We start from the raw sequence: 19,275 nt of genomic DNA, 5'->3' as shown, positions 1-19,275 counted from the left end.
ATCACAGCTCAGCTAACGAGCTCTGGTAAAATGAAACTTGAGCTGTGATTGGTTGCTGTGGGGAAATCACAAAATTTTTTTCTTTCAGGCTAACACCCTGCGGCCAGATGTTAGCTGTAAATCAATGAGAAATCGCAAAATTCTTTTTCCACTTGGCGTTTTTCAGTTTGGCTTTTTTTTTAATTTTTTTTATCCTTTTGGCTTTTTTTCAAATTTTTTTTTTAAGCTCCTTGGCAGTTTTGCAAAGTCGCCAATGGTGTTTTTTTTCCCCTGAAATCGTGGTGGATTTTCCCATAGAAGTCTATGGTAGTAAAACAACGCCAAGAAAAACGACATGTAGGTTTTAACTTTGGCATTTTTGCAGGCGGTTTTTATTCTTTTTTGGACTTTAGCAATCCAAAAAAGTGATGGAGATACCTTTTTTAATAAAATTTGATAGGGTACCATTAAAAAAAAAAAAAAAAAAAAAAAAGATACAGTAGTAATGGAAAAAATTGTATCTAACGAAATGTATCTTTTTTTATAACAACATTTTTGTAAAGTTTTAGAACAGGGATCAATTTATGTGGGCGGGCAGGGCACTAAAAATGTAGCCGACAATAATAAAAATGTAGTGTGTGTGTGTTTTTCCCTTTTTTCTTTATTTTTTTTTTTTTTTTAGGTAGTACTACTACTCCCACCATGGAACACACTGTTCCATGATGGGAGTAGTAGTACATGTACTAATTGACAGATCACCCCAGGTCTGTTGCGATCCTCCTGTATAATGTATAGATGTGGCCGGCCGCTCTTCTTTGGTCCCCTGCACTGCTGTATATATACACCTATTCATATTTCCCGCAGAGAGCTGTAATTGGCCAGATGTTTCCAGCCAATCACAACTCTCTGTGGGAAATATGAATAGGTGTATATATATATATGTCAGTGCGGCTGCATTTATACATTATACATTACACAGGAGGATCACAGCAGGTGTCAGGAGTGACATCCGCTGTGATCTTTCCTTAACTGCAGGTACTACTACTCCAAACATGGAGCGCACTCTCCTCATTGCTGTTAGCTGTAGTACCTGCATTAATAGACAGATCACAACATGTGTCTGAAGTTACGCTTGCTGTGATCTGTCTATTAATGCAGGTACTACAGCTCCCAGCATGGAACAGAGTGTGCTCCATGTTGGGAGTAGTAGTACCTACAATTAAGGACAGATCACAGCAGGTATCACTCCTGACACCTGATGCGATCGTCCTATCTATTGCAGAGATGTGGAGCTGCTTTCTCCTGCGCTCCACATCTCTGCACTATACTCCGGCCAGTGATGTGAGAGTGGTGATTGGCTGCAACCATCCGGCCAATCCCCACACTGGGTGGAAAATTTGAATGAGTGATGTGAATTTCTATTCACATCACTGTCCGGACAGAGAACAGAGCAGAGATGCGAGCGCTGTATAGAGCTGCTTCGCATCTCTGCTATATTATGGATGATCGCATCGGGTGTTATGACTGCAATTTCCACTCAAATGCAATAAACGCCAGAAAGAAAAAAAAAATGACAGAAAAAAATACCAAACACGGGAAAATGCTGTGGTGTTTTTTCTGGGGTTTTTTTGGGCCACAAAAAAAACAAGTAGAAGCCATTGTCCCAGATTTCTCAATCTGCATGAGACAAAAATGTGTCTGCTTTACCTATAGCGACCAATCACAGCTCAGCCTTCATTCAACAAATTGCTCTAGTAAAATGAAAGCCGACCTGTGATCCGTAAGGCTAGGTTCACACCATGATTTGTACTTCCGAGGCACAGATACATTGGGGAAATGTAAAAACATCATGCCGACATGTCTGGCATGGATAGGCAGGGGCCCCAATCCTCTCAATATCCCGAGCATAGTCAGCTTGGGGTTACATTCCCAACGTGTCATTTTGTCTCGGACTGAACATTGCTGTAAGCTGCGTTTCTCAGTCCTAGTCAAAACTTGCATACACTCGGGAAATGACCTGATCGTAGTCACTAGCTGACTACTAGAGGGCCATTGGAATTAATAAGGCTTGTGCCTGTCCAAGCACAGACACGTTGGCATTTCATTTTGACATTTTCCCGATGTATGATGTGAATGAGGCCTTACTGGAGACTAAACAAACACATTTTTGCCTCATGGGGTTTGATTAACCTGGGCCAACCTGTCCACATTGTGACATTAACCATTGCTTCTACAGATAATGATATTGTTAATGATAACTTTGTATTAAGAGCATTTATCATGGGAAGTGGAACCTCTGGAACATATACAGGTAATGACATTGTATTATTCAGCAAAAGAACTTTTCAAACTCTATAATCACAGGAGGGAGGAAAGCTTTGCTCGATTTTCTATGTGTTCCTTTTTTTTTTTTTTTTTTTTTTTTAAATACACCATTTAAAGAATATACTGTCATTTTGCTTGAACACAAAGCACAGATGTCCTCACTCATCTGTCCTGCAAAATGACAATATCGGAGAGATTTATCAAAGCCAGAGGGCTCTTCATAAATGAAAGAAGCGATCTGATTGGTTGCTATGGGCAACTGGTCAACGTTTCCTCTGCACAGGTTTTGATAAATCTCCCCATGTGCTCAGAACATGGACCAAATTTAGTCACTAGCACCGTACACTCCTTCCATTGTGTTCCAAGTGTGTAACTCTTTAAATACACTATTACGGAACAAGTTTTAGTTTAAAGATTTTGTGATCCAACCTATAAAAATCCAGTACACTGTGTGCAAGAAAATGATAGGATGAGGAAACCGTAAAATGTGTAAAAGCTAAAGATTATTAGTGCAAGTACATTAGTTACTTTGTACTTTACAGTCTATTGTGTATGACAAGAGGTTTGTGTTTTGATGTTCAGATTTTATTACCTCATTTACAGTCTTTTCATTGCAGTATTCATTTAGTTTAATTATAAAACTATCACTGGATCTAATACATATTAGTGGCCTGGGAAGAGAAGCAGATGAAGTGCTGAACACGGATGTGCAGGCAGGAGATGTTCCTATAATAAACCTTCGGATGGGTTCTGTCTAATTAACACATAATTGACTAACGCTATTCTCCAGACCCATGGGAGGTCCCATGAGGCCTGTAAATAGATCCTTAAACAGACAGCAGGTGCCGCCATAACAGATTGAACATTACCAAAGAGACTAAACCGTTGATTTCCAATGAGATATAAATTAAAGCAGCAAGTAAAATGGAGAGATAAACATTTGTGTTTGCTTAGGACATGTGGAGCACATAACAGTGATGCTTTTACCTTGTCCAAAATAACACATTTTCTTGGTAAGAAGTTGAAACAATAGCGGACATAAGAGATAGGTTGTCTTGCAATTGCTGCTTTAGATACATTCTGGGTATAGTTGGTAGTGTGTGCTCAAGGACACGCTTAGTTTTGTATAATTGTCACTTTATATGCTGCAACTTAAGTGACTGTGGTTATTTTTTGTGACTAGCCCGTGGAGTACCAGAGAGAACTCCAACATTCCTGCTGCCTACGGGCACTTCCAGCACTAAGCTGGTGTTGCGGGAAGAAGATCTCCTGCTTGAATGCATTGCTTCTGGAGTGTAAGTACTATAATAGTGATTATGATCTTATCCTGTACATTACATGTCACCGTCCTCTACTAGTCTTCCCTATAATTCGATATAGAATATATATATATTATTATTATTATTTTTTTATTTAAGGGGAAATCTGAGTTTATTTCTAATATCTTCACCAAATAAAACCATAGGCTTTATTGTCCAACACTGTTTTCAGGTTTCCAAATGCTAAATGTAGAGTAAGGCTTAATTCAGAGGCTTTGTAGTTCCTATTTTTATTTTTTATTTATTCATTCATTTATTTATTTGTTTAGTTTTATTACTTACTTTATTACTTTATTACCAGGGAATGCATTAATAAGACGCTTTCCCAGGTAAAAGCTCCTGACGTATGTGATTAATGGACTCTCATTGAAAAGTGTACTGTATGGTATGTACATGGTAGATGCCTTAGCATGGAGTATTGCATAATGTCAAGTAGGGGTATTTGGAAACAAGCATTCCTAAGGCAGTGCTAAAAATACACTGCTTATGTGGTGTGTAAAAGAGCCTTTCCTTAAACATGCACTTTTCTAGCACATAACCAGAGTTATTTTTCAGTATTATAGTAAGAGAAACACTTTGCAGAGGGAGAGTGAGTCAATTGATTTACATGTAATATTTATCTTATTTAATCTTGAACTTTTTTTTTCTTTCTTAAGACCAACCCCAGAAATCATGTGGTACAAGAAGGGAGGGGAGTTGCCAAGCCAAAAGCTGAAGTTTGAGAATTTTAACAAAACTCTACGTATTTCACGAGTATCGGAGGAAGACAGCGGAGAGTATTTTTGTCAAGCATCGAACAGGATGGGCAGTATAAGGCACACCATTTCTGTTCGGGTGAAGGGTAGGAACCACAGTCATCAGTTAGCTTTTTGAGCTTGATAACCCCACAGATTAAACACTGAGTTGAAAGTTAATGTATGTTGGTGTAAATTTTGGTTGTATTCACAAGGTCATGGTGGCCAAGATTTAGTTATGTGTGTGGGAAGTGAAGACTAGCCCTTCTGGTCTGATTCCAAAGAGCTACTGTAACATAGCCACCAATCAGATTGCTTGTTTTATTCAAATTTTCTATTTTTTTTCCATTAAAGAAGCAATCTGATTGGGAAAGTTTTTTGGGCATATTTGTTTAGTTCTTACAGTATTGAGTAATCTGAAGGGCTTAAAGGGGTTATCCAGGAAAAAACTTTTTTTTATATATCAACTGGCTCTGGAAAGTTAAACAGATTTGTAAATTGCTTCTATTAAAAAATCTTAATCCTTCCAATAATTATCAGCTGCTGAAGTTGAGTTGTTCTTTTCTGTCTGGCAACAGTGCTCTCTGCTGACATCTCTGCTTGTCTCGGGAACTGCACAGAGTAGAAGAGGTTTGCTATGGGCATTTGCTTCTACTCTGGACAGTTCCCGAGACAGGTGTAATCAGATAGCACTTAGACAGAAAAGAACAACTCAACTTCAGCAGCTCATACGTACTGAAAGGATTAAGATTTTTCAATAGAAGTAATTTACAAATCTGTTTAACTTTCTGGAGCCAGTTGAGATAGAATTTTTTTTTTCCTAGATAACCCCTAAGAAAAGAAAACGCTATTAAAGCCCTTTAATAATGCACCCCCAGCATAACTGTACACTAAAAGCTAAACAAAAATATCACAATAAAAGTATGTAATATAATCCTTTACTAGTAAATCACAAAAATATATATAAATAATCTTAAAAAGAAATAACGTTAAACACCAGACCAGAGATGGTGGGTGGATGCTATACCATGTTATCAAGCAGTATTAAGACAGTTATATCAACAGTGAGTCACCTAGTAAAAGAATGTACAAAGCAGTTGATAGGGGGATGCCTTTACATATATTACAGATGTATTGCAGTTTTTTTTTATATATCTGTTTTATTTTGGCAGCGGCACCTTTTTGGTTGGATAGACCTAAGGACCTGATCTTGGCTCCAGGAGAAAATGGTCGATTGGTGTGTCGCGCTAATGGCAACCCTAAACCTACTATCCAGTGGATGATGAATGGAGAGCCCATCTCAGGTAGAGGTGCAATTTTGTTTTTTTGTTTTTTAATTTTGGGACAGAATCAAACAAAGACAACAAAAACATTTTGGGACAGACAAGCAACAAAGTCTGGCCATATTCATATCACTGATATGGCAATATTTGCATAAATTACTTTTTTACTTTTTTTATTCAAATTTTTATTATACAACGTATGCAATTACAGATTACAGACATATAATGCTATAACAACTTTAGTTATAACCCCTGCCCACCCACCATCCCAGGTCAGAGTCAGAAATCTACAAAAATAGTACTTGCTCACCAATACCAGTTAAATAAAGCTTAAACAGAATCTTCCATTGTATAAGCCTATAATTACTGTTGACTGAGATTGTATTTAGATTTCTAGTAATCTGATGCCATTGAACCATCATTCCCCTAGATCTTTCTCCCACTGTGTAACAAATGTATTTTTCTTGCGCCTAAAATTTTCTTTACCAAGTGCACGATAAAAAAACACCATTGATTTTTTAATCATAGCTTTATCTAGCAGAAATCCCAATAAAGGTGTGTGTATTATATTGAATACATTTTTATCAAATGTGCAATGAAATGCGTGTGACAGTTGCATATACCTAAAAAATCGATTTTGACGAATCCCAAATTGCACCATCATATTATCAAAAGAAATCAAGACCCCTTCAATAGTAATCTGTGAAATATACTGCACCCCGTGCTTTAAAGGGGTACTCCGGTGAAAACCTTTTTTCTTTTAAATCAACTGGTGGCAGAAAGTTAAACATATTTGTAAATTATTTCTATTAAAAAATCTTAATCCTTTCAGTACTTATTAGCTGCTGAATGCTACAGAGGAAATTCCTTTCTTTTTGGAACACTGATGACATCACGAGCACAGTGCTCTCTGCTGACATCTCTGTCCATTTTAGCAACCATGCACAGCAGATGTATGCTAAGGGCAGCATGGTGGCTCAGTGGTTAGCTCTGCTGCCTTGCAGTGCTGGGGACTTGGTTTCAAATCCCACTAAGGACAACAATAAATAAAGCAGTATTATTATTATAATAACGTCAGCAGAGAGAACTGTGGTCGTGATGTCATCAGAGAGCATTCCAAAAAGAAAAGAATTTCCTCTGTAGTATTCAGCAGCTAATAAGTACAGGAAGGATTAAGATTTTTTAATCGAAGTAATTTACAAATATGTTTAACTTTCTGCCACCAGTTGATTTAAAAGAAAAAAGGTTTTCACCTGAGTACCCCTTTAACCAAAAAGACGGATCTGGGATTGATATAAATTCTGGAAATCCTTGATTATACCATATAGGAGTATTTAAGATACTACCTTTACCTACAAATTTTTTCCTAAAATTCCATCATCCCTTTACCATCATTTTACAATATGATAATTCTAATTCAACAGTTTTTGCTTCAAAATTTTCCATTAAAGAACCTGTGCTGTTCTCCAGTACCATAATCTGAGAGTCACACAGCCCTATTTGTTCATTTATAATATTATTCAAAATTCTGGTCATAAAATAAACTTTAACCCATTAAAGGAGTACTCTGGTGCAGAGTACTCCTGCTCCGTCCTGCCCGGGCTGCAAAAAAAATGAAAATAAACCATCACTCACCTTCCTGGGTTCCCACGGTGCGCCACTACAGCTGAGCGGTCCTCTGGTCCATCTTCTTCATACTTCCGTGTGTAACGAAGCGTTAGGGCGGTATACCGGTTCATACCGAATACCGAATTTTTTGGGCTGCACGATATGAATTTTCCCCCATATCGCAATACCGGTTTGGCCCCTCCCCCTCGGAAATGTATTATCAGCCAAGCGCTGTCCCCACATCAGGAACCAATCCTATGTGACCCGCCAGCGCTGTTCTGCTCCCCCCAATTAATGATCAGCCCAGCGGCGTACTACTCACAGATGTCACCTTCAAGCACTGCCCTCCTCCTCTTTGTTGGGGGCTGCCGGGCGCTGGAACTCTATACTGTATGCCAGTGTTCTCCAACCTGCAGACCTCCAGATGTTGCAAAACTACAACTCCCAGCATGCAGCTGGAGGTCCGCAGGTTGGAGACCACTTCTGTGCGCTGTATCCCTATGCCCGAGCTGCAAAAGATACAGAAAATAAACTTTAAACTCACCTACGTCGGCCACGCTCTGGGGACTGGAACGCCGGACAGCCATCAGCCTATCACCGGCCGGAGCGATGTCCCGCCTCGGCCAGTGATAGGCTGAGCCCACTGTCATGTAAGAAGCTCTGGCCGGCTTCTTACATGACAGTGATCTCCACCAAGATGTTCTCCAGCAGCTGTGGGTCTTTCCCCACCTCCCCTCTAACTACTCCCTCATCCTGCTGAAGGACCTCAAATCTTGAGCCAGTACAAGTTGTGGAGGGTGAACGAGCCTTACGATCTTTAGCTATATTTGTCTGTGCCATTGGGGAATACAGAAACTTTTCTATACGCCCTGTTGCCAGTTTATCTTTGTTAGGGGAGACCCCTTACTTTCTTGGTTTGGGAGCTATTCATATGAGCTGTAAAACAAATAATAAGAGTCCTATTCCAGTGTCACTGCACAGCCTTATTATACATATTTCTTATATGTCCGCACTTACAAAGTCCAGGTAGAGTCTGAGGGCATCAATTGTAGGCAGTGACCAGCACCCCTTCTTACCACTAAAACATGGAAAATATAATAAAAACATATCAGCATAAACCTTTCATCTCAAGCAGCAGTTGCTTTTAATAATCATATATAGTATACCCTCTGCGAAGTGTCCCTCAAAATTCATCCAGGAGAAAAACAGGAAGCTGTACCTTCCTCCAACAAACACCCTGCGTGCAGGAGAGAAGAGCAGTGAGACACTTAAAGGCAACCGCTCCCGTGCAAATCCAATTAGATTGTATATAGTTAAACTTAATATAGGTGGCCGGTGCGTTCACACTGAGGAATTCACGAGGAATAATTTCAGTCAGGAAATTGTTGCCTTCTCCATAAAGCGGAATTCAAACGGAATTTCCATTCGGAAATTAAGAGAAATGAAGGAGGAGGCTATCTAATCTACTTTTTTGAATTCCGCTCGAATTCCGCTTGAATTCTGCTCGAATTCCGCTTGAATTCTGCTCGAATTCCGCTTGAAAACGATGTCGGGCAGAATTTTTTTTTACCATTGACTTCTATTTGGATCGGAGCAACGGCACCTACATCAGGGCATCCCCCCCCCCCGATAAATTACTCTCTCTTTGAAGTAAGTGTAAACCATAGCAGACTGATAATCTTTAGAAATATCATGAGTTGAATACATGCCATCTTGTACATTTCTTTGAACTTTTCTCTTCCTATTCTCATCAGGATGTTAATATAAAGCCAGTATAAAAATGTTAGTGGCCTGTATGCAACATCCTCTTCTCACCCACTGCTACACAGGTTAGGGTGAACAATAAAAGTTGTGAAATGTCATAAGCACTTTTAGTGCCCTCTTGTGGTGGACTGATGAAACTGAAATCAAAAGCAGTTTTATCAGTGCTCTGTCCATGGTACTTAAAGAAAATAGTAAAATTTAATAACACAAAATTATTTTTTTTAAGCAAGCACTCATTTACTTAATAGCCAAGTATCAAAAATCTTTTTAGCTTTAAGCTTAATAGCCAAGTATCAAAAAGCTTTTTAGCTTTAAGCTTAATGGCCAAGTATAAAAATGCTTTTTAGCTTTAAACTTAATAGCCAAGTATCAAAAGTACTCTCCAATGGTGTGCTTATACTCGATCTAGCGGGGTACATATAACATTGTGTTACTTGTCTTTAAGGGGTACTCCGGTGGAAAACATTTTGTTTTTAAATCAACTGGTGCCAAAAAGTTAAACAGATTTGTAAATTACTTCGAAAAAATCTTAATCCTTCCAGTACTTATTAGCTGCTGAATACTAAAGAGGAAATTCTTTTCTTTTTGGATTTTTTTTCTGTCTGTCCACAGTGCTCTCTGCTGACACCTCTGTCCATTTTAGGAACTGTCCAGAGCAGCATATGTTTGCTATGGGGATTTTCTCCTGCTCTGGACAGTTGCTGACACGGACAGAGATGTCAGCAGAGAACACTGTGGTCGTGACAGAAAATAATTTCCTCTGTAGTATACAGCCGCTAATTAGTACTGGAAGGATTAAGATTTTTTAATAGAAGTCATTTACAAATCTAATTAACTTTCTGGCACCAGTTGATTTAAAAAAAAAAAGTTTTCCAACAGAGTACCCCTTTAATATTTTTTTCACTTTTATTTTACAAACCATTTTCTATGCCTTTTATCTCTTATATAGTAACAGAACCAAACCCCAATTTTGAAGTTGCTGGTGACACAATCATCTTCCGAGAAGTGCAGAGTGGGAACAGCGCAGTGTTTCAGTGTAATGCATCCAATGCCCATGGCTATTTGCTGGCTAATGCCTTCATCAACATACTTGGTAAGTCAATTTATTACATATTATACTTAGTTTTGTTGCTTATGGTTCACAATCAACTGGCTCCAGAAAGTTAAACAGATTTGTAAATTACTTCTATTAAAAAATCTTAATCCTTTCAATAATTATCAGCTGCTGAAGTTGAGTTGTTCTTTTCTGTCTGGCAACAGTGCTCTCTGCTGACATCTCTGCTTGTCTCGGGAACTGCACAGAGTAGAAGAGGTTTGCTATGGGGATTTGCTTCTAAACTGGGCGGTTCCCGAGACACGTGTCATCAGAGAGCACTTAGACAGAAAAGAACAACTCAACTTCAGCAGCTCATACTGTTTAACTTTCTGGAGCCAGTTGATATATAAAAAAAAAGTTTTTTCCTGGATAACCCCTTTAACATTGATATAAAATGTCTGTATTGTGTATATAGAGGATTAGACACTGAATCTGTACTGTGTTGTGCACTGTAAATGTATGTATGCTGCAGTTTCTTATCTTTATCACTAGCCTCTTTTAGACATAGATCCTGGGGCTAAGAGTGTTATGGTATGCTCACACAGGCAATTAATGCGCTGTTTTGAAACAAAAGCATTTTTTGCATCCTAAGCAGAGCCTGCCCTAAACCCTGCTACCATTGACTTCTTTTTTAGCATGGTGTAGTGTTGAAGCATCCATTGAAGTCAAATTATCTCTTTTGAAGTAGCCCCTAATGTTATACTCTGACTGCATAAGTACATTCAGATAGGATAGGTTTATAATGTATATGCCTACAGATAGGTCCTATACCATAAATATCAGTGTGTTATCATAATTTGTATTCTATATAGTTATTTTATCTATTAAAGAAATAATGTGTTGTACCAGTTTCTAAAGTTTTGCATTGTATGTTCTTGCTTCAGATGTTCCATCACGAGTACTAGGCCCCCGGAATCAACTGATAAGGGTTATTGAGTACAACAGGACTCAGCTAGACTGTCCATTCTTTGGCTCTCCTATTCCCACTCTTCGATGGTATGAATTGGTTCTGCTTTATACAAATTTGTTTAGCAATGCTGCTACAGTTGTTCAGTGACAAGGTGAATTAAGAGACTGCTTTACATTTCTATATCTTCACATGTGCAGGTTTAAGAATGGGCAGGGAAGTAACCTGGATGGAGGAAATTACAGAGTACATGAGAATGGGACTCTAGAGATTAGTGTTGTGAGGAAAGAAGATCAAGGCAAATACACCTGTGTTGCTACCAACATTCTTGGAAATGCTGAAAACACTGTGCGGCTGGAGGTCAAAGGTAGAACTGCAAAGTGACCGTACTTGTTTACTCTCTATAAGTTTGTCTTAACACTTGGTCCACTTTCTTTTTTTCAAAATAACCCCCTATTGAACCCCTGGTGCACAGCTACTTTTAATTCTCTCCATTTTGGGGAGGGTATCAGAGCTGGCCAGCAGTACTTACATTTGGACTTCCTTTCCTTACTTCTCTGGTTATTGTCAGAGGAGCACATACTCACAAGCCTTCATGCCTATGTGACAGCAGTTTGCATGAAAGTGAGACACACGTAGGGGCCAAAACGTTAGGGCTTTTTACTGGAGTAATTTTTGCCAAAATGCAGGGAGGTTGTTTGAAAAGTCAGTGACCATTTAAAATGTTTTTTTTTTATAATAAAAACTCTGGACATGTCAGTGCTGAGACCCCCCAATCAGTAGAACAAGCCAGGAGAAGCACGTGGTAGTGCTCTTCATTTCCCGGCTATCAGCAATCTATATCCTGCTTTACAGTATAGCTCATAGCTTTATAATAGGACTGTGAGCCAGAGTGTGAATCGCTCCTCCCTGCTGTTTCTACTGATCGGTGAGGGTATCAGCACTGAGGCCTTGACCGATTAAAGCTTCTAACATGTCTCTGTAAAATGTCATAAGTTTTTTGAGATGACATGAACACTTAATTCAAGGTTTTGTGACAAACTATTTTGACTTGTCCTATGCAGCAGATTATTCCCCTGATGTAAACGTGTAACAACCCCAATGCCTTTTTTCTTGTTCGCTCTTCATTGGAGAACAGACATACTGATGGGTATATGCTCTTGCCACTAGAAGGCACTGACACTAGGAAAAAAAAGTTGGCTCCTCCCTGGCAGGATATACCTGCCCACTGGAAGTTAAGTAATCAGTTTTAGCTAGTGTCAGTAGGAGGCAAGACACAGGTCTGGGAGCTCCCCAGACTTGGTCTATTTTATTATTTTCTAGTTAAGTACGTCTAGTTAGGTTCTTTTTCCTTTGTTATTTTCCTAGGTTGGGCGACAGGAGCATGGCGCTACCTGATCTCCCACATGTGACAAAGGGGCACAGAACATAACAGTATGGGCTGTCAACCCCTTATTGCCAACGGCCAGCGCCTGGAGGTTGTACCTTGAGTTGGGGTCTTCCACTGCCCGTGCTCGCCTTGCTATGGCAGCCTGGCATGATGCAGTGTGGCAATAAGCTGGCTGATGCTGTCTGGGTGAGTATAAGAAGAAGGAGTCCGTGGGTGAGTATGTACCCTCCCCCTTCTTTCCTCTTTTAGAAAGGTATTTCTGGCGGGCCTGTGGCAGAACTTGAGGGGTTGATATTCTCCCTGGGTCTCTGTTAGCGCAGTCACTTTGTAGACTGGCACTTGTGGTTTGAGGATACGCCAGTCCACAACAGGGCAATCTCAGGGCCAGGGTCCCAATGTTAAGAGGGGTCTGGACTCCCGCCGGCAGACTCACCAGTCGAGTTACAGCGGACGTTTCTGTCTCAGGGCAGCCGCCGGCTTTTGCAGCGGCTCCCTGTACTTTCTGTGGCCACAGACTTTCCCCCCTACCTTTTTGTCTCAGCTCTTCAGCTGTTCGTTTCTCCTCCGATGCTGTGGTGGCTGGCGGGAGCCATAATGGCGACAGGTAGCTCCGCCCCTTCTTCCTGAGCTCGGCACAGGAATCTGGAGGTTAGCTGAGGGGGACTCTCTCCCCCGTCTGTCGGCGCTGCCTTGAGAGCGCCCCACAGGGAAAGATCGGCGCCATTCTGCGCCTCTCATGAAGGGAGCTTAGCTCTGCCCCTCTCCTCCTCACAGCCTACCCTCCAGGCTTGGGGTGCTGCAGGAGTTGTTAGCGCTACCAGGGATGTCAGAGGCTGTATCCCTCCTCTGACTCCCTGGTTCAGGGCCGTGGTCTCCTCCAGCCCGGCTGGAGCCTTCCTAGCCGGAAATGGCTGTTACCCCCATAGCCTCGGAGCGGCAGTCGCTCCTACAGCGTACTGCTTGCCGCTCCTGTTTTTCGCCCGCATGGAGTTACTGGAGGTCTTTTGGGGGTTAATGGCGTCACAACGCGGGGCACCCTGCATCCCGCACCATGTTTAAAAATAAATAAATATACACTGCTCAGAAAAATACACTACAGGATGATTTAACTTTGATGTAATGTCCTTAAAACAAGTCAAAATGAGGCTCAGTAGTGTGTGTGTGGCCTCCACGTGCCATTATGACCTCCCTACAATGCCTGGGCATGCTCCTGATGAGGTGGCAGATGATCTCCCGAGGGATGTCCTCCCAGACCTGGACTATAGCATCCGCCAACTCCTGGACAGTCTGTGGTGCAACATGGCGTTGGTGGATGGAGTAAGACATGATGTCCCAGATGTGCTCAATCGGATTCAGGTCTGGGGAATGGGCGGGCCAGTCCATAGCATCAATGCCTTCCTCTTGCAGGAACTGCTGACACACTCCAGCCACATGAGGTCTAGCATTGTCTTGCATTAGGAGGAACCCAGGGCAAACCGCACCATCATATGGTCTCACAAGGGGTCTGAGGACACCATTACTGACCCACCGCCAAACCGGTCATGTTGTAGGATGTTGCAGGCAGCAGAACGTTTTCCACGGTGTCTCCAGACTCTGTCAAGTCTGTCACATGTGCTCAGTGTGAACCTGCTTTCATCTGTGAAGAGCACAGGGCACAAGTTGCGAATTTGCTAATCATGGTGTTGTCTGGCAAATGCCAAACGTCCTGCACGGTGTTGGGCTGTAAGCACAACCCCCACCTGTGGACGTCAGGCCCTCGTACCACCCTCATGGAGTCTGTTTCTGACTGTTTGAGTAGGCACATGCACATTTGTGGCCTGCTGGAGTTCATTTTGCAGGGCTCTGGCAGTGCTCCTCCTGTTCCTACTTGCTCAAAGGCGGAGGTAGCGGTCCTGCTGCTAGGTTGTTGCCCTCCTTCGGCCTCCTCCAGGTCTCTTGATGTACTGGCCTGTCTCCTGGTAGCGCCTCCTTGCTCTGGACACTACGCTGACAGACACAGCAAACCTTCTCGCATTGTTGTGCTCGCATACTGTATGAGCTGCAATACCTGAGCCATTGTGTGTGTTGTAGAGTCCATCTCCACTAGAATGAAAGCACTGCCAGCATTCAAAAGAAACCAAAACATCAGCCAGGTAGCATAGGAACTGATAAGTGGTCTGTGGTCACCACCTGCAGAACCACTCCTTTATTGGGGGTGACTTTCTAGTTGCCTATAATTTCCACCTGTTGACTGTTCCATTTTCACAACAGCATTTGAAATTGATTGTCAATCAGTGTTGCTTCCTTAGTGGACAGTGTGATTTAACAGAAGTGTGATTGACTTGGAGTTACATTGTGTTGTTTAAGTGTTCCCGTTATTTTTTTGAGTAGTGTATATATACATACAATTGTCTACTCCGGGTCTCTCAGACCATTTGGGGACGTTTGGTGTTCTCTTGTGGCTGTTAATTGTATTGTTCTTATTGTGGGCTCCCTCTAGTGGCAGCCCACAGCTTTTACAGTGTTTTGTCCATAATATCTGTTTTTATCAGATTAATATCTGCTGGGTTCCTATTCTAGAAACTGTATATGGGGTCCGCCTTATTTGCCCGATAGCACAACCGGCACAATGTAATTTACCAATTTACCCTATGCCTCTGTCATACCTAATTCTGTAGGGTTCTCACTCTGTGAGGGAGCATATGTGAACGGCCGTGGCGGGTCCTTGCACGGTCCCTGTTGATTCCGGAAATACATTCAGTGCCTGGTTTCCCCTATCGTTGAGTGCCTTGCCATGTCTGCTGTGCCCATGGCCAGTTCTAGTCCCTCCCTATTGGGCACGGCTCCGGTCCGGTGCCCATGCAGGGCTTTTGCATTCCTGGCAGATGCTTAGGGACCTTTTGAGGTTCCTCCTCTGTCATATCTCCACCTTTTTTTGGGCGCCCCTTTGCCTAGGGAGTCCGCCATGCGACTTTTATTCCCGGGAGGGTACTGAGCGGTGTTTTCCTTCTCCAACGGTCATCCATCAGGGGAGGATTTTTGGAGTTTGCATACACTATGATTCCCTCCTCCACAGGTCACCAATTTCATAGCAGCTGTATCCGTGGCTGGCATTCGGGTACCCCTCTGCTAGTACGAGGTGTCCGGAGGAGTGACTCGTTGTATTCTATGGACCCATACCAGTAAGCCAGAAAGTGGTATGCCTGGCTTCCTCCGCCGCCTGTCATTTATCACATGCCTGATATCTCTGCCGCCGGAATTCCGGTACCCCACTGCTAGTGTGCGGTGTCCAAATAAGTGACCTGGTGTGTCCTATGGACCCTATACAGGGCTCTTTAGGCTCCCCCGATCTCCCAGGGTGGCAGGGATTCTATCCATGGTTCCTAGCCCCCCCCCCCCCCCCCCCCCCTCCCACCTGCAACTAAGGGGCGTCTGCATGGTCTCCTACACTACCAGGTCGCCAATCAGATCGGCCGCACTCCAGTCCCCCACTTTCTGTGGGAGGGTTCAGAGGAGTGACCCTGTGCATTCAGGAATCCTAAACCGGTCAGCCAGGCGGTTGTCTGCATGGTTTACTACTACCTCGGTTTACCTACCATACACTACCATACACCTACCATACACTGCCAAGGTGTGGTTCCGAGTGAGTGACCCCATGTTGCTCCATGGGCCTTTTACCATGCACCACATAGTGGTTCACAGGGCTGGTTATCCACTTTCAGTGTGTGGTTCTGAATGCGGGACCTGGTGTGTCCACGGTCCCTATGCCAATTAGCCAGACTGTGTCTGCATGGTTTTCTAATCCACCAGGTCACCTTCCCCATTCCTGCCGCTCCAGCGTCTGAAGTCCTTTGACTCACTTTCAGTGTGCAGTTCCAAAAGAGTGACTCTGTGCGTTCATTGGATCTTTATACCTGTAAGTCAGACTGTGTCTGCATATTTCCTACTTCACATGCCTCCTTCGGACATATCTCTTTGTTGGCTTCTCCTACTGCTTTGTGACAAAACTGATTACCTCACGGTATATCCTGCCAGGGAGGAGCCAACTTTTTTTTCCCAGTGTCAGCGCCTCCTAGTGGCAAAAGCATATACCCATCAGTATGTGTGTCCCCCAGTGAAGGCTATGAGAAATAGAGTTTACGGTTAGTAAAAAAAATCTCCTTTTTAGCCTAGGAAAGGAAAGGAAAGGAAAGAATGTCCTTTGGACAGTATACCCCGATATATCTTTGTATTTGACTTCAAGGGGAATAAGAGATAGAACACTTCACTAGGAACATTCACTGATGTTCATATACTAATAATGGTAACGCCGATGTGTTTCAGGTCCACAGACCTTTTGTGATGGCATTACTAAATTCCATAACTAAATGTTTATGGACCTGAAACGCGTTGGTGTTATGAGGAATCCTCCTTGCTGTAACCATTATTATATTTCCTAGTGTGCTGTTTTATCTGCCTTCCTGTTTTGGAGTATTAACCATTTGGAATAAAAGATGTTTTTAAAGGGGTATTCCAGGAAAAAACTTTTATATATATATATATATATATATATCAACTGGCTCCAGAAAGTTAAACAGATTTGTAAATTACTTCTATTAAAAAAATCTTAATCCTTTCAGCACTTATGAGCTTCTGAAGTTAAGGTTGTTCTTTTCTGTCTAAATCCTCTCTTATGACACCTGTCTCGGGAAACGCCCAGTTTAGAAGAGGTTTGCTATGGGGATTTGCTTCTAAACTGGGCATTTCCCGAGACAGGTGTCATCAGAGAGGATTTAGACAGAAAAGAAAAACCTTAACTTCAGAACCTCATAAGTACTGAAAGGATTAATATTTTTTTAATAGAAGTAATTTATAAATCTGTTTAACTTTCTGGAGCCAGTTGATACATAAAAATAAAGTTTTTTTCCTGGAATACCCCTTTAACTAGTGCTGGCTACAAGCTATTATTTTATATATTTCTTAGTCATATTTGTCCTTGTGATAGCAGTATCTACTGAGGACACGGTAACATTTTGACCTGTATTATCTGGGTATTGATATTGTTCATTGTATGATAAGGGTAAAGAAGATATAGGTTAAAAATTGTTTCAAAAATAGTTGTATTTTAATGTTTCTATTTGCAGAGCCTACCCGTATTATTAAGGGTCCTGAAGATAAAATAGCTAGACGAGGCTCGACAGTACGTCTGGACTGCCGAGTAAGGAGTGATACATCACTAAGATTAATAGTGACATGGATGAAGGATGATAGTCAGCTGTACATCAGCAGCAGGTGAGTATGAGCAGAATATACTGAATTCCAATTCCAAATTATGTTATGCATACATTATATATATATATATATATATATATATATATATATATACACACACACTCTCTCAATATATCTCAACATAGCTATAAGATAATTTTCTAGGTATAATAATACTATTCCTCTAACCATCATCATGCAGTTACCAAATAACACCACTATACAAGGAGTCAATATCATTATACTGATACTAAAATCATCATACTAATACCGAGGGCAAATCCCAGTATACTGAGGCCAGTAACATTACCAATAATGCCACTATACATCGGATAAAAAATACCATCATATCCTGGCAATGTTACTACTACTGAACAATTCTATGATACAATGTCAAAATTATTCTGCTACATCATAACCACATAGTGACTGGATTGTACCACCATACTGGTACTGAATAAAATCCACTATATAAACACCAGTATTTATAGAAACCTATCCAGTCCAGACCACTATTGATGACTTCTACCAGCCAAAACTTATTTTCACAGAATGTGCCAGATAAACAAAAGCTCCATATTTTTCAGCATCCTCCCCACCTCTTTACAAACTCCCAATCCATTGTGCCCCAAACAGTAATAATGCCAACACCGTAAGCCTCTTTTGTTCCCACACATGTTTTGTGCCCTTGCACTATAGTTAAGCCCTCTTTAGTACTTCTACACATTTTTAGGTCACCTTCATTCTCCCCAAACTATTATTGTGCCCCTTCTGTGCACTTAAACTATTATGCCCCTTTATGTGCCCCCTACTGTCACGATCACACCCTATCGGTCCAGCCAAGACGCTAGAGAGAGTGTGATGGTGCAAGGGTTAAAGCCACCAGACCTCTGGGTATCCACTACTAGTCCCAGCAAGTCACCAAATTAACCCTTTGATAAACATGTTTCACCAGAGCTTCCTTCAGAAAGATGAGCTCCTATATTTAGAGATCAAAGACCAGAGCTGGTTAATTAAACATTTAAAAAAATGTATCACAGTGCTACTAAACAAATGACATACAGGTACAAAAATATATAAAAGAGTTCAGCAAGACAATTTCAGAAAACAAAAAGAAAAGTCCTTACAGCATAAAGGTATAGCAAGAGTGAATCTCCAGCTGTTGCTTAGGGTCTTTGTCCAACTTTTGGCCAAGGTTTTGTCCAGCATCTCAGTTTTATATTGGCTCTTTAGGAGGGAAAAAACTCCATCCCCCCTCCCTCTGATCCCTCCAGGTGGGGGGCATCTCTCTTCCGGGTCCCTTATCTCATGATGGGACCAGAGGCATCTCATATCCTGCTGCTACGAATGCTTTTGTCTTCAAAAGAAGTATAACACAGGCAGACAGACCCCTCAATAAAACTGGAATACACAAAAACAAATACACAGTCTGAATGAACCCTCACCCATGCCTTAGATTATACATTATACACAAATACAATTATAATACACATGACACACTATGCATGATGATGTCATCATATAGCCTGTGGGCCACAAACTTAAAGAGGCCTTTGACCTACATGCAGAAGTCACAATTCAGAGAGCTGGTGCTTCTCAGTGTTGTGATAGCTTTAAACCATGGGTTTGTCCAGGAGGTGG

The 19,275-nt window shown here is 41.5% G+C and overlaps 1 protein-coding gene across 13 annotated transcripts in view; it reads left to right on the top strand.

The window, feature by feature from the left end:
* Positions 1 to 19,275, top strand: part of NFASC (neurofascin) — a 154,618-nt gene that overhangs the window by 75,811 nt on the left and 59,532 nt on the right. For all 13 annotated transcript variants that reach the window (XM_056558084.1, XM_056558085.1, XM_056558093.1 and 10 more), the window contains 7 exons: positions 3,488 to 3,599; positions 4,280 to 4,464; positions 5,530 to 5,661; positions 9,962 to 10,105; positions 10,993 to 11,104; positions 11,216 to 11,382; positions 17,508 to 17,655. In XM_056558084.1, coding sequence (XP_056414059.1) covers positions 3,488 to 3,599; positions 4,280 to 4,464; positions 5,530 to 5,661; positions 9,962 to 10,105; positions 10,993 to 11,104; positions 11,216 to 11,382; positions 17,508 to 17,655 — 1,000 coding nt within the window. The remainder of the gene's footprint in view (positions 1 to 3,487; positions 3,600 to 4,279; positions 4,465 to 5,529; positions 5,662 to 9,961; positions 10,106 to 10,992; positions 11,105 to 11,215; positions 11,383 to 17,507; positions 17,656 to 19,275) is intronic.

Source organism: Hyla sarda, chromosome 2 (genome assembly GCF_029499605.1).
Source record: "Hyla sarda isolate aHylSar1 chromosome 2, aHylSar1.hap1, whole genome shotgun sequence".
Lineage (NCBI taxonomy): Eukaryota > Metazoa > Chordata > Amphibia > Anura > Hylidae > Hyla > Hyla sarda.
The sequence above is the reverse complement of the archived record's forward strand: the minus strand, read 5'-3'. Positions and strand labels throughout refer to the sequence as shown.